The sequence below is a fragment of the Populus trichocarpa genome, chromosome 13 (assembly GCF_000002775.5).
Source record: "Populus trichocarpa isolate Nisqually-1 chromosome 13, P.trichocarpa_v4.1, whole genome shotgun sequence".
Lineage (NCBI taxonomy): Eukaryota > Viridiplantae > Streptophyta > Magnoliopsida > Malpighiales > Salicaceae > Populus > Populus trichocarpa.
In genome coordinates, this window is record NC_037297.2 from 7,266,377 (window position 1) to 7,281,661 (window position 15,285).

Here is a 15,285-nt window from a genome sequence, read left to right on the forward strand (position 1 = left end):
TATCTATCAAGGCAGTGAGATGAAAGGATGATATGCCATTGCCACAAACGAAACAAAACAAAAGTAGTAGTTAGCAACAAAAATAAACAAATAAAATATACAAATAAAATATACAAATAGTAAAATCATTACAATAACTCAAAAATTCAAGTAGCATCTTTACTATACATTTTCTATAAAAAAAAAAATCCCTTGATTTTTTAATTAATTATCATTTGTTATCATATATGCAAAAAAATTTATCAAATTCTACAAAATATAGACATGTTAAATTGAAAATACGCCAATTAATAAATTATAAAATAAAAGGTTCAAGTTTATAAGATAAATTATTTAACTCAAGGTTTTCGTAGGTTTCAATATCATTTATCACAGTTCTAATATCACAATTGGAATTGATCAATAATACAATCAATTTTGACAACAAACAAGAGCTTGAATTATTGCTGAAGATTAAAAAAATAAAAAAATTGATCGAGTATATATGCATAAGTGCTAAAGGTTGATTTGGAAGCTAATGTCGATAAAAGAATAACTAACACATGTTATGAGACATTTGAAAAGATCTTATATTCCAAAGCATTATGCTTACACCAATTCAAAATATATACCTTATCATCATTAGAATCCCTACAACTATCAATCAAATATCTCTCAATCTCATTTCTACTCTCCGTATTATCTTCATCCTCTAAATGTTTTTTAATCGAACCAAAGTGTTTGCCTTATCATCCACTTCCATGTCATTGTTAGAAAATAATATAAATCATATCCTGAGACCTCACCTAACAGCTTAAGTTATTGGGTTGAGATGGTTCTTTGACATGGTATCAGAGTCTTGATGACCAAGTGGTTTCGAGTTCGAATCTCACCATCCCTATTTATTTGATAAAAAAATTAAGCACAAGATAATGTGGGCCTGTGCAAGTTTCAAGCCCAAAGGGCTTTCACTTGAGGGGGTATGTTAGAGAATAATATAAATCATATACTGGGACCTCACCTAACAGCTTAAGCTATTGGGTTGAGATGGTTCTTTGATAGGTAAGGTCTCAGGATATGATTTATATTATTTTCTAACAGTCATCAATATTATTAACATCTTGTTGATGTTTAGTATCATCTTTCACTTCATCAGCTTTCAAATAAAAATCATACAAGCTCATTAAAGTATCTCTCACCTTATTTTTTAGCAATTGTGTTTTGTCATCATCATACAAGTCATTAAAATAGAGTTTCACATATTTCAACATGAAACGTGAATCTAAAACAATAATCACATATAACAAAAAAAAATTAATTTTTTCCATAACTCCAATACTTCTCAAACTTTAACATCATGTTTTTTGCCATTTCACTTGAAAGATTTTTTTAATATTTCTAATCAATTTATTCATTTTTTTCATGATTTGATGTTTTGATTATTTTTTTATTTTATCGGTTTAATCAGTTTTTCAAATTTTCCGCTTACCCATAATAGATTATACAAGATTATACTTTATAGTTCATGCATGCATGTACATTACTATTATTAATATTTTTCATCTTGTATTTAATTAATATAAGTGATAATCATAATGATATGTATATTTGTTTTTACATTGTTATATTATATTTAAATCTAAAAAAATTATAAATAAACATGTAAGTTCAATTTATATATGACTTATCTAATAAAAAAATATTTTTAATTAAAACAAAAATTTAAACTATTAAAATAAAAAAGAAAAATAATAAATATACATTGAGACTTTTATATATAGTGGATAAAATGAGCATTTTTATTGTAATACCTATAAATTCATAAAATGAATTCATTTTCCTTAAGAGAAATGCAAAATTAATTACAAATTAAAAGGACAAGTATTAATTATAGCTCCAAATTAAGACAAATCCAAACACTCCCTTCATCACATTTCTATTATGCATGCACAACTAGGTTACACTAGATGACTAGTTGCGTTATGCTGCAGGTTGGAGTGAAATTTTCTTGAACATATAAGAAAATACTCAAGTGGTGGTTAACTTTTTGGCATTATCATTAAACTCAGCTTAGTGGATCAAACTTGAAAACTAGATGATTCAATTCCTTGCCTAGCCCAGGTTTCAAATTAAATCGAGTAGGAGTTGTCTCGACATAACTTAGTCGACGGATTCCAAGGAAAAGGAATCAAAGGAAAAAAAAACCAATAACCAAAAAAAAAAAAACTAGGCGTGTAAGTCCAAATGTTACCTAGATGATTTGTAAATCCATGGTTTTACTTTAAAAAACATCTAAAGATAATTTTTTAAAAACATATTGAAATGTGGACAATTAGATTAACTCAAACTCTGGGTAACTTGTCAAACTTGTGACCTCGGTTATAAACTTTACCAAGTTCAATAATTGTTTTTATTTAATTATATGATAACAAAATATGAATACCAAATCAAAATGAACCAAATATTAAAAGAAAAAATTGAAGAGAAAAAGGTAATAAAAAAACCCAACAAAAACCTAATTTCAATTATAAAATTGAAAATATAAAAAAAGTGTTAGGCTAGGTGAGCAAGCCATAATTAAAAGCTCAGATGCTTGGGCATAAGGTAGGTCTACATATTTGGGTCATACTTGATTTTTTTATTTTAAAGGGCAGATGACTTGTTGTCTGCCACTATTTTTTTTATATAAAAAAGTGATTGACGAGTTATCATTACCTAGATTTTAGCCACCAATGTGGTGGCCTTAAAAATTAGGGGGACGGGTCTTTTGGGTTCAAATTCATTTTCAACCCATTGCTAAAAATACCTCTAAAAATCTCCTCAAACCATCTCTAACCCTAACCATCCTAAAATCACCTAAAAAACACAAATTAGTCAAATACAAAAACTTTTAACCAAGCCCAATGTCCTTTTTTAAGGATATTTAAAGAAAAAAAACCATCATCATCAAACACTCTTTGTCAAATGGAACTCGTTGACACAAAAAATAATGAGTTTCTTCGCTGAAAAATGGCCCACTTGATAATTTTCTCTCTTTTCATAGTTTCAGGTGACTTTCTCTATCTTCTCTCAAAGCCATTGACTAAAAAATAAACAAAATAAACTTTTGAATCAAAATAAAAATTATGGAGATATAGGATTATGCATATTTTATCTCTCTCTCTCTTATATTTTAGTCTTATATCTTTTAATTTGGTGTGTTTAACATAATTTCAAACTTAATTATATCTAATTAAAACCATAGAAGGGTTCAATTGAAAAAGAAAATTTTTGAAAAAAAAAACCTATAGCTGCTTCACTGTTTTATGAAAAGTGAAGCGTATGAAGTTATGTAATATCTATTTATCAATTATAATGGTGTGGCTTCTCCAAGTCCTCAAGGTTGATTGGACAAAAGCAAACCTGCTCCTTCAACTCTAGATCCTGACCATCGTTTACTAAAAGAAGCAATGTCCCTACTAATCTTAGAGATATGCGTTGTGGCATACCCAAAGACACCAGTTCATGGGTGTAGAGCCCAATAATTATCAAACTGAGGCTTATATAATATGAAAGCTTGTATTGATAGTATTGTGATAAAGTTGAAATCAAGATCTACCTATCTAGAAGAACTACATACTATTTTAGAACAAATGAGGCAAGCTAAAAAAAAAAACCCAAAATACACCTCTGGTATGAAAGCAAGAAATTTTTTAGGACTTGTAATATATCAACTAGGTATAGAGTTGGACTCGAATAAAGCATAAACAATCATGAAAACACAACCTCCTAAAAAAAGGAATTATAAAGCCTTATTGGGAATAATTTCATAAGGAAGTTTATTTCAAATATTGTATGGGAAGATTAAACCTTTTACCAAGTTGTTGAAAGAAAAGAGCTTTGATGAGATGGACAATAAAGCAACAAATTACTTTTGAAGATATAAACACATATCTAGCTTAACCTCCATTATTAACCCTATAATGCCTGAGAAACCTTTAGGGTTGTACGTTTCAGCAATAGAAGGAATAATTGGTAGCATCTAGCATAAGAAAATAACTTTAGGCATAGATAAATAGTGTATTACTTTGTTCATGTACTCATAAAGGTTAAAGAAATATATACATCAATAGAGAAATTATTAGTCTTTATATTTTGCTTGTGTTAAATTATATCAGTATGTGTTACCGGTTGATATTTATGTAATATACAAAACAAATTTAATTAAATATATGCTATCAAAACTTTTTTTAAGAGGTTATATTAGTAAATGAATATTAACTTCGTTTGAATTATTCAATTTATATTATATGATATGGAAAGGGGGGGTTAATGGTTGAACTTTAGTTAATTTCTTAATTGATCACTTACGCATTAGCATCGATCGTGAATTGGAATAAGATATCAATATTATCATAGCAAAACTCATTCTACGAATATTATATTGTGATGGACCCAAAACCAAAAAAAAATAGTGTAGAAGTGTTAATAGTATCCCTAAAAGGTCATTTTATTTTATTTTTTTTGCCTTCTTAGATTTCTTTTCTTTTCTCTTATTGAATTTTGGTTTTTCATACGGTAAAGAGAAAATTAATTGATAAGATTTTTTTTATACTGTACAAAAATTAGGTGATGATAATTGTTTTTCATTTGAGGTTGAGTTGAATTTCTTATTAAAGCATGTTTGTTTTTGCGTTTCAAAAATGTTTTAAAAAACATTTGAATTTTTTTTATTTCTTTCTTTAATTCAAATTAATATTTTTTTATATTTGTTTATTATTTTGATGTGATGATATGAAAAATCAGTGTTACAAATAAAAAAATATTATCTCAGTATATTTTTTAAAACAATATTTTAACAAATAACAATTACATAATAATATAATAACTAGTATATTTACTCGTGCTTCATAGCGGGTCAATAACAATTTTTTTTTTCAAATTTAAAAATGGTTGAGTTGGCTTAAAAGTACGGAATGTATTTGCATCATCACCTTTTTTCAAATAAAGTATTTTTTACAGTAACAGCATGAATAGCGCACCCAATACACCACCAACTAATTTATTTCCCTTTAATTTGTTTCTATTGAAGATATTTCCAATTTAATTTTTTTCCCTTTAATTTGTTTTTTCTTATTGAATTTGTTTTTATAGTGTAAAGATGAAATAAATTGATGTGACTTTTTTTTATATTGTACAAAAGTTGGGTGGTGATAATTTCTTTTCATTTGAGGTTGAGTTGAATTTCTTTATTAAAACATGTTTCTTTTTGTGTTTCAAAAATTCTTTTAAAAAAATTATGAATTTTTATTTTTTTTCTTTTCTTCAAATTAATATTTTTTGATGTTTTTGTATTATATTTTGATTTGATGATATAAAAAGTAAATTTTTTTTTTAAAAAAAAATATTATCTCAATATAACCCAATACTATTGGGTTTGGCTGGGCTGCAACATATTTTCAGTTTTAATTTTTTGCCTTTTTAATTTGTTTCCTCTGAAGATATTTCCAATTTTTTTTCCCTATTAATTATTTTTCTTTTCTTTTATTGAATTTACTTTTATACTGTAAAGATGAAATAAATTGATGTGACTTTTTTATATTGTACAAATGTTGGGTGATATAATTTCTTTTCATTTGAGGTTGGATTGAATTTCTTTATTAAAGCATGTTTCTTTTTGCGTTTCAAAAATTCTTTTAAAAAAATTAAGAATTTTAATTTTTTTCTTTACCTCAAATTAATATTTTTTGATGTTTTTGTATTATTTTGATGTGATGATATAAAAAGTAAATTTTTTAAAATAAAAAAATATATTATCTTAATATAACCCAACGCTATTGGGTTTGGTTGGGCCGCCAGATATTTTTAATTTTATTTTTTTGCCTCATTAGATTTCTTTTCTTTTCTCTTATTGATTTTTTTTTAAACGGTAAAGATGAAATAAATTGATGGGATTTTTTTTATATTGTACAAAAGTTGGGTGATGATAAATGTTTTTCATTTGAGGTTGAGTTAAATTTTCTTATTAAAATATGTTTATTTTTTTTGCGTTTAAAAAATGTTTTAAAAACCATTTGAATTTTTTTTACTTTTTTCTTTAATTCAAATTAATATTTTTGATGTTTGTGCATTATTTTGATGTGATTATATAAAAAATCAGTATTAAAAAAATATTATCTCAATATAAATTTTTTTAAAAATATTTTAATAAATAACAATTACGTAATAATATAATAACTAGCATATTCGCCCGCGCTCCGCAACGGGTTAATAACATTTTTTTTTCAAGTGTAAAAATGCTTGAGTTGGGTTAAAAACACAGAATGTATTTTTACCATCACCATCTTCAAATAAATTGTTTTTTACAGTAGCGCCATGAACAACGCATAACAGAGCAACGTCCAATACACCGACAACTAATTTCTTTCCCTTTAATTTTTTTTCTTTTAAGATATTTCCAATCTTATTTTTCTCTCTCTTTACTTTTTTTTCTTTTCTCTTATTGAATTTTTTTTTCATACTATAAAGAGAAAATAAATTGATATGACTTTTTTATATTATACAAAAGTTTGGTGATGATAATTTTTTTTTTTCATTTGAGGTTGGGTTGAATTTTTTTTATTAAAACATGTTTGTTTTTGCGTTTCCAAAATACTTTTAAAAAAATTTATTTTTTTTATTTCTCTTTTCTTCATATTAATATTTTTTGTTATTGGGTCTGGCTCGCAACCAAACCCTATAACGTTTGGGTATAGCTCCGTTGCCAGAGCCGATAGCATTGAGGTCTAGCTTCGCCGCCAAACCCAAGGCATGGGTCTGGTTGGTGTCGCTAGACTCAATTGCCTTGCCCACCAGACTGAAGGATATGGGGTCTGGCTCCACAGCAAGACCTAATTGCATTTGAGTTTGGCTCCACCACCATACCCAATAGCTTTGGGTTTGGATAGTATGGCGTCATAGATGTGTTGTCTTTTTTTTTTTTTTTGTCAAAAAGTATTATTAGAAGCGTTTTCCTTGTTTTTTAGTCAAAAATATTGTTGAATTTAGCTTAATAAAACCCCAGCAAGACCAATAGCATTTAAAAACAAAAACCACTGTGAAGCGTGAATCAATATTCTAATTAAGAACCAAAAGCTAGCTTGCTGGAGATTGAAAAAACCAAAGTTCTAATCGGAAACTCAACTTTCATTCAAATCTTAGTTGACATGATTGAAGATGAAGAGATTAATTGAGAACTGGTCCCACGACATAATGAAGAGATTAAAAGTTCTTGTAGATATCTTCTCATACCATATATTTATTTTTTACACTTTTCTATTTATTGAAATAAACAAAAAAAAAAAACTAACTGAAGAGGAAAATCGGACTAAATAATTAGTTTTTAAATTATTGTTGTTATTATTATTATGGAGAATAACCACGCAATTATAGAACAGAACGTAGGGAGACACGTAGCCAACAAGCATACAGACGTTACTCAAATCACAACTACTAGGTATGTCTAGGTCTGCATTTGACCAGCTAGTTCCACTCCAGTTATAATTACAGCACATCAGCACATACCATGAAGATTACGTTTGTAATAATTCACACTGAGGAGGGCACGCTCCTCTGCTTTGGATAGATTATCTGTCAATTAAGACGGTGTGGCTTCTCCAGGTCCTCAAGGCTGGTGGGGCGGAACCACGCCTTCTCCTCCAACACTGGGTCCTGACCACCGTCTCCCACAGAGGCACTGTCCCCGCTGATCTCAGAGAGGTGCTGCTCAGTGGCAGGCCCAAAGACACCGGTTCGTGGGTGTGGAGCCCAGTACTTGTCGGACTGGGGCTTGATCACATCATCCGGCACCACATTCGGTTGCAACTCATCATCCAGGTTCTTGTCGTACACCGATGTGTGAGCACCCCTGCCGCAATATCACCGTCATCATTGATTCACATAAACTATAATTAGAGCAATAAACAGAGTCCAATAACGAGGAAGTTCAAGTTGGGATCGGGTGGCACAAGCACAACACATACGCATCTAGCTAGTAGCAGCAGGCAGCAGCAATTCTCATAAAATGTGATGAATTATAACCTCAGAAAACTCATTTTTGTTCTAAACCTATAAATTCGGTTGAGTTCTAAACCTATAAATTCTATAGATTAAGTCCCAAATATTTTAAAAAGCATTAGATTAATGTTCATTAATTTTCCCACCTGATTCTTTTTAAAAGCATCGCAGTTTTAGTGTATAAAATAATATTCACCAAAACTATTAAAAGAAAAGCGGTAAAGGAAAACAATTGGAAAATGCAGGGAACACTTGGTATCTGGTAATTAAGAAATAAAAGATTACTTCTGATTAGAGTAACCTGGCTAACTAACTTAAGGCTTCCTTACGGGTCCGAGAAGTAACTCTTTTAACTTAAAGCATTGTTAATTTAATCTCCGCAGTTTAGTTTTGTGGTAATAATTATTTTTTAAAGTATTTTTTTTAAAAAAATACATTGAAATAATATTTTTTAAATTTTTTTAAAATTTACACATTAAAATAATCTGAAATTTTTTTAAAACAAAAACTCTATTTAAAAAAAAAACTTTTAAAACACAAAAACAAGGCTATTAATAAGATTTTGGAATCATCTCATCCATTAGATGAGTAAGTGAGATGCCAATGTGTTTGTGTAAAAAAGGTTTTAATCGTAACATCTAAAAGGTCCCAATCCTCTCTCCACTTCCTGGATTGATTATCAACTTCTACATGAGAAGGAAGGAAACACTAAATAAACCAGAAATGGAAAGAAAGGTGTCTCCATAGAAAAAGTGATGAAATTAACAAGACCTGGAAATTAAATAACCAAAAGCTTCAAGATGTGAAATAACTTTCAAAAAACAAGGATTTAATTGGGGGGTTATCTTGAGGGATTTAATTGAAACAACTCTTAAACATAAACTCTTTAGAGGGCCAAATTAAAGTAAACTCAAAATATAAGGATTGAAATTAACTACAGAAAATTTGGGAGGAAAGGGTAAGTTTGTTAACAAGAAGAGAAATGATGGTAGTCAATCAAATCAAATTGAGAGCATTAATTTACAAAAAGAGGGGAAAATTGGAAGCAAATTAGGAGATTGAAAATTACAAGTGATGAAAGATACTTCAATCCTTCCTCAAGTCTCACCAAATAAAGTGAAGCACAATCCCTCTCCCCTCTTCCATCCTTCCCTTGATCCCTCTTAACAAACACACCATAATTTTTGTGATAAAAAAATTACAGCTACTTGTAATCAAGAACAAAAAAATAAGTTAGGAAATCGGATCAAGGATAGGTTGGGTGACTGATGGGTGAACCCCTCATCCGCTCATGAACCCCTATGACTACTTAAAAATAGCAGGGGAATTTTTTTTTTCTTTACAATTTTTTTTTAAATTATTATAAAACAAAATAACAATTCACTTTAGCAATTCCAACATTATTTCATTCTTCTTCTATTACTATTTCATTTACTATTTCATTCTTTTATTACGTTAAAAATTAATGTTTTTATTAACATATATATTTTTTATTATATTTTATTCTATATAAACATCAATTTTTTGATTCATAGTTATATTTGTTACTCGATGTCATAAAAACAGGTTACAAATATCTACACATTAACTATTTTACGTTAGAAAAAAAATGTTTGATCTATAACGAGGCAAATTGAATAGACACGTTAACACCTTGTTTTTTGTATTTATTGACACAAATAGTTTTCGATATATTTAATTAAATGCATGAAGACAAGTTGAATAGACACGTTAACACCTTATTTTTTGTATTTATTGGCACAAATGGTTTTCGATGTATTTAATTAAATGCATGTATAGACCTTTTGATTTATAATTGGATTTTAAAAAAATAAAAAGCTTTTATATTTATTTATTTTTAAAAACAAATAACTAATACTGCGTGAATGGGAGAGTAGGTGGCCTCGCCATGTGACAATTACATGGGTAGGCGCGGATTAATAAAAAATAATTAAATGGGGGACAACGATATGACCCTTGAAAGTCACGTGACTCCACCAGATAACGATAAGTAACCCACAAATTATTTCTAAATTTTTAATTTAATAAATAAATAATATCTGATTATATGTGAATAAAGACACTAGAAAACTTCTGCATAAGTTGACAAAGTAATCCCTTAAAATATTTATGTCACACTCAGACTCCCTCTGGATCAGATCATGTTTAGGGACAGATTTTCTCTAAGGAAGGTGGATCTCGTGGAGCTTTGCCGTACGCAAACAAAGAGGAAGAAATAAAACACACTGGGCTTTACAAAACGACGAGTTTTAGCATGTGCCCAGCAATTATTATTACTTGAGAATGAAGTTTTTAGACATTATTTACTTGATTCCGCGTGTATTTAATTTTATGGTAGTTCTTGTGAATTGAGAAATATAATATAAAAAGTAATTAATGAGATTTTATTAATTATTTCCTGAATCTATCTTGAAATATATATATATATATACACACACACCTAGAATAGAATTTCTTTATAATTAAGGAACGGCAGCTTGATTAATTTTTTTTTTTTTTTTTGACTTTAGGAGAATTGAGACAAGGGAGAGTCATGTCATAAGAAAAAAGAAGAGTTTTGAACTTGAGACCCCTCGAACCCTAAAAACGGAAATAACTTTAGAATCGCTTGTTGTTACTGTTTTCAATTTTTGCAGTCCGTACGGAAATACTCGTCTCTATCTTGACGGTAGAACACTTCTGGATTACAGGAAATATCAGTAAGAGACTTTCGAGCTTTCCTTGGGAGAAAATGTATCAACGCTATCGCATACATACATAGACAATCACAATAATCAAGACTTTCGAGCAGAGAAGAAACAATATATCTTGAAGATTATTAATGTCAGGGAGTGGAATCGGCAAAGCTAAGCTATTTAAACATGAATTAAACTGATGATCAAAACTTCTATGATCGAGAAGAAGTCAAATCAAACCTGAGAGACGGAGTATTGGAAACAGAGAAAGAGCGAGTGGAGTTGGGAGTCCAGATCTGGTTGACTACTCGCTTCCCCAAGATGCCAGTGTTCTTGAAATTGGCTGCCATACAAATTGCAGCAGGAGCAGAAGATCTGAGAGAGATTGAGAGAGGTACTTGTAATCCTGAGAGAAGCACAAGTGGTGGATGGCTCTGTATCTTTTGCAGTTGATCTTTATATACACAGACAGGACAGAGGGAGCACCATCCAACTACCTCTAAGGGATAGAGTATAATGTTTTTCGGTCCCTGCTCTTTGCATTTGCTTATAAATAATCCTTCATGTTTGCATTTTCGCTCGTGAAGAATTGCTATTTTGGCACGTCGAGCTTGGTGGTTTGAAAGCAAAATTACTCCTCCTTCCATTATGTTATGTTAAGCTTTCCGTTTAATTTAATTTAATTTAAGCATCTGGTTTAATTCAATTTGATTTTTACCATTGAGTTTTTACATTAAAAGACCAAATTTTTTTGTTATGCTAGTTTAATATGTACTGTAGCTAATCGGTTGGCTATACGTGATATTATTATATTCATGTAAATACATATTTATTATTATTAAAGGCTTGATTTATTCTTAATATTCATTTAATATTATATTAATGAATTTAGAGTAAAAATAAAGTTCATGGGACAAAAATATTTTGCAAATGAGATTATAAAGTTGTTATAATTATGAGATTTTTATTGCATCAAAACATTGTTTTTGGTCGATATTCTCTTAAATACCGGACATTCATTAAATCCGTAAAGATTGTTACATGTAATAAGATTGTTACATGTAATGTTGTTTGCTTTATGAAAACCAAGAAAATAAGTTTAACAATGTGATGTAGTGTATTTTTACAAAAATGCTTTTTAATTAAAAGTAAATCAAAATAAGTTTTTATATTAATACATTAAAATCATTAAAAAAATTAATAATATATTAATTTGATGTTTTTTCAGGTATAAAACAATTTAAAAATCATGATGAACTGCAAGCTTTAATGATAAAACTTAACGATGGCTGACTTGATGTGTAAACAATGTGTCAAAATTGCAATTATTCAGGGGGGGGGGGGGCAATTCATTCACCTTTTATTAAAGAGACAACGGTCTACAAGAATGTCAAGGGACTTATTATTAGGCTTTCAAACAAGTATTACGAAGAATAATTTATGTTCAAAATAAAGGGACTAAAGAATAATATGTGTGGTTTGGTCATTGGTGCGTGTCTTTACCCAACCTTCCTACCAACACCTCTCTCTCTCTCTCTCTCTCTCTCTCTCTCTCTCCTTGGTTGCCGTCCCCACCTCACTCCCCCGACCCGTACGCGTTCTTGTACCGTCAACTAATGCTTCCATCGTTAGTAGCGGAACGCATTTTATCCTGATTTGTTTTTGTTTTATGCGAATCGAAAATCGAATATTCTGCACTCTTTCCTGTAAGTGTGATTACTGCTTTGAATTTGACATGGAACCGACTTATTCATGCGAAATGACTCCCTCACATGTGTTTTAAACCATGTTTTGATAATTAACTCATGAACCGTTTACTATTACGACCCGACCGTTCTTTTAAAAAAAAAATTATTTTTTTAATTTAAATTATCTTTTTTAATTTAAATTATTTTTACATGCTGATATCAAAAATAAGTTTTGAGAAATAAAAAATTATTTTGATGCATTTTAAACAAAAAATACTTTGAAAAACAATATCTACACTATACTCTCAAACTGACACTTTGAAAAACAATCTTTACCCGAGCGACATTTCCAAATGATTTTTTAATGACTAAAATTTATTTTTTTTCTTGTCATATATGTACGATATCGCGACAATCATTCTTCTGGATTAAAATAGATGATATGAAGAAATAACAAGAAATTATTGTCTATTATGGTTTAAAATGTTTGGAGTCACCACCTATTATTTTTTATAACAAAGAATTTTAATTGGTCTTCAGAATCTAGGTAAGAGGACTGATTGTGTATAGGAATGACAATATTACCCCTAATACACCTTAATTTAAGTAAGTTGTATTGTGTATTTATATGTTTATTTTTAAGATCTTGTGTTTTTCTGACTATTAGCTATCTATTTGTCAAAGCAAATCCATCTCAGTAAGATGGATCATCACTTTATAGGTCAAGCCTAATTATTCTACAGGCAAAATATATTTTTATATTTGTTTCTTTTTAATATTAAGAATAAATTTTACATGTAAGTTTATAATTCTTAATATTAAAAATAAGCAAATTGATATTTTTTTTCATGTTTTTAAAATTTAGATCAAGTCCTCGTAAACTTTAATAAACCTGTTATTAAGTCCATGATACATGCGAAATGTAAAAACTATTTTTTAATATGCTAAATCATGCAATATGTTTGTTTTTTTGTTTTTCTTTCATATTTTTGTTTTTAAATATGTAAACATAATATTTTTTTTATAAACTGTCATATGCAATTTAAAACATAAATATTTGTTTTTTTTTTGTAAACTTTATTTTTGTCATTTTTTTATTTTTTCAAATTTGGTTTATTTAATATCAGAAATATATATATATATATTAATAATCTCAATTATTAAAAATAAAATGGTAAGAAAATGATATGAAAGATGCAAAATTAATTGAAAAATAATCCTTTAAAAATCAAAGAAATAATTAAAATTAAATTATAACGTGTTTGGCAAAACAAGAAAAAAAAACAAAAAATAAAGCTGTGAAAAAAGATGCAGGACGTGTTATTCAAACACATCCTTAACTGAAAAACAAAGGTTTATAAATTGTTTTAAAGGCGTGATTGCCAAATGCATCTTAAAGACCAAAAAAATACATTTCTATCCTTGACAAATTTCACTGTTTTGTGTCTTAGACTTTAAAGGCTCAGCCTAGACTGAGTTTTCCAGCCTAGCACAAGGCCCAATTTAAAACCCAAATATATCAGACCACCTTTGTCCAAGGAAGGCCCACCGGCTTGAATACAAACAAAAGAATAAGCCCAAAGAATGCATAAGGCAAAACCCACATGCAAATCTGGCCCACACTCCCAAATGCATACGCTAAGGTGAGGCAGAAGAGCAGGAGTAGTGCACGTTAGTGGCTTGCATTTAAAGAAAAATAAAATAAAAATTGTGCTCATGCTGGCAAAAGACTGAACATCCATGGCTCTCTTCTTTCTTTCCTCTGAGTAAAAAAACTTGCCCTCCTCTCATGTGGAAAGGTAAACACAAACCCACGCTACAGAGCATGAAAATAAAACCAAAAGAGAGAACCTTGTTTAGAACCCCAATTTTGTATACAATTCCTAGGTTTGAATCGAGAGGTAAGCAAAGTTTAACGCATCATAAGAGAAAGGAACCCAGATCGCCGTGGTTTAGGAGCGAAGTGAAGGGAGATAGAATAGTTATACCTGTAGTGCCAACTGGATCTGCTATCTTTGCTCCTTCAAGTGACAGACCTGTGATTGAATCTTGAAAAAACTGTAGAAGACTTTGATGATTCTATGGTTTTCTTTTCCTCTTTCTACGCTTTCTTTCCAGGGATTTGACCCACACATGCACTCAACAAATTAAGTTGACAATGGCCAACCGCAACTTGCTACGCCTCTTCTTCAGGTAACCTATCGTCATGCTACCACTGCTTTCCTTTCGTTATTATTTCCATCCACAAATCCATGCTCTTCTTCGGATGAAAGAGAACTGTTGATGCTATTGTCTTCCTCTGGTCATGGTAGTACTGTCACAGGATGCACACCATCCAAGCAAGAACTTGGATTCAACATAGAGAAGTCCAAGCTCTTCTTCGGATGAAAGAGAACTGTTGATGCTATTGTCTTCCTCTGGTCATGGTAGTACTGTCACAGGATGCACACCATCCAAGCAAGAACTTGGATTCAACATAGAGAAGTGTTGGCGTGGCCAAATTTATAAGGATATTGGGGCTTAGATTTGTGGCAAGATGGGGAGTACTTTTTTGCAATAAAGGAAAAAGAGGAAGAAGAAAGGGAGGGGGCGACGAGGCTGCTCTCGATTATAATACTTCTATATTTACCCATGAAATTTTCGATGAAAACTAGTGAAGGAATACTTCCCTCTGTAATTAAGCTGAAAAATAATGACATGTCAAAGTTTTTTGTAACTAAATTTTCTCATTATTTCTTCACGACAGACTCTTGGTAATCTCTGCTTAACTGAGGACTTCAACACCCAATTCAAAACATTGAAACCCTAGTCCGGAACAAACATGAAACAACCATCTTTTGACAAAAAGCTTTAGTCTTTGCAAATGGGTGGTTTTCGTCCATTAAAGG

The 15,285-nt window shown here is 29.9% G+C and overlaps 1 protein-coding gene and 1 long non-coding RNA gene across 2 annotated transcripts; one reads left to right on the plus strand and one right to left on the minus strand.

Annotated features, from left to right (window-relative positions):
• Positions 1 to 7,332: 7,332 nt before the first annotated feature.
• Positions 7,333 to 11,168, minus strand: LOC18104201 (late embryogenesis abundant protein At5g17165). The gene is made up of 2 exons (XM_006375950.3): positions 10,950 to 11,168; positions 7,333 to 7,864 (listed from the first exon to the last, which is right to left on the minus strand). The coding sequence occupies exons 1-2, from the start codon at positions 11,057 to 11,059 to the stop codon at positions 7,591 to 7,593; spliced, it is 384 nt and encodes a 127-aa protein (XP_006376012.3). The 5' UTR covers positions 11,060 to 11,168; the 3' UTR covers positions 7,333 to 7,590.
• A 2,871-nt stretch (positions 11,169 to 14,039) lies between these two features.
• LOC18104202 (uncharacterized) lies at positions 14,040 to 15,118 on the plus strand. Its single transcript, XR_002977442.2, has 2 exons — positions 14,040 to 14,590; positions 14,710 to 15,118. It is a non-coding gene; the product is annotated as an uncharacterized LOC18104202 (long non-coding RNA).
• The last annotated feature ends 167 nt before the right edge of the window (positions 15,119 to 15,285 follow it).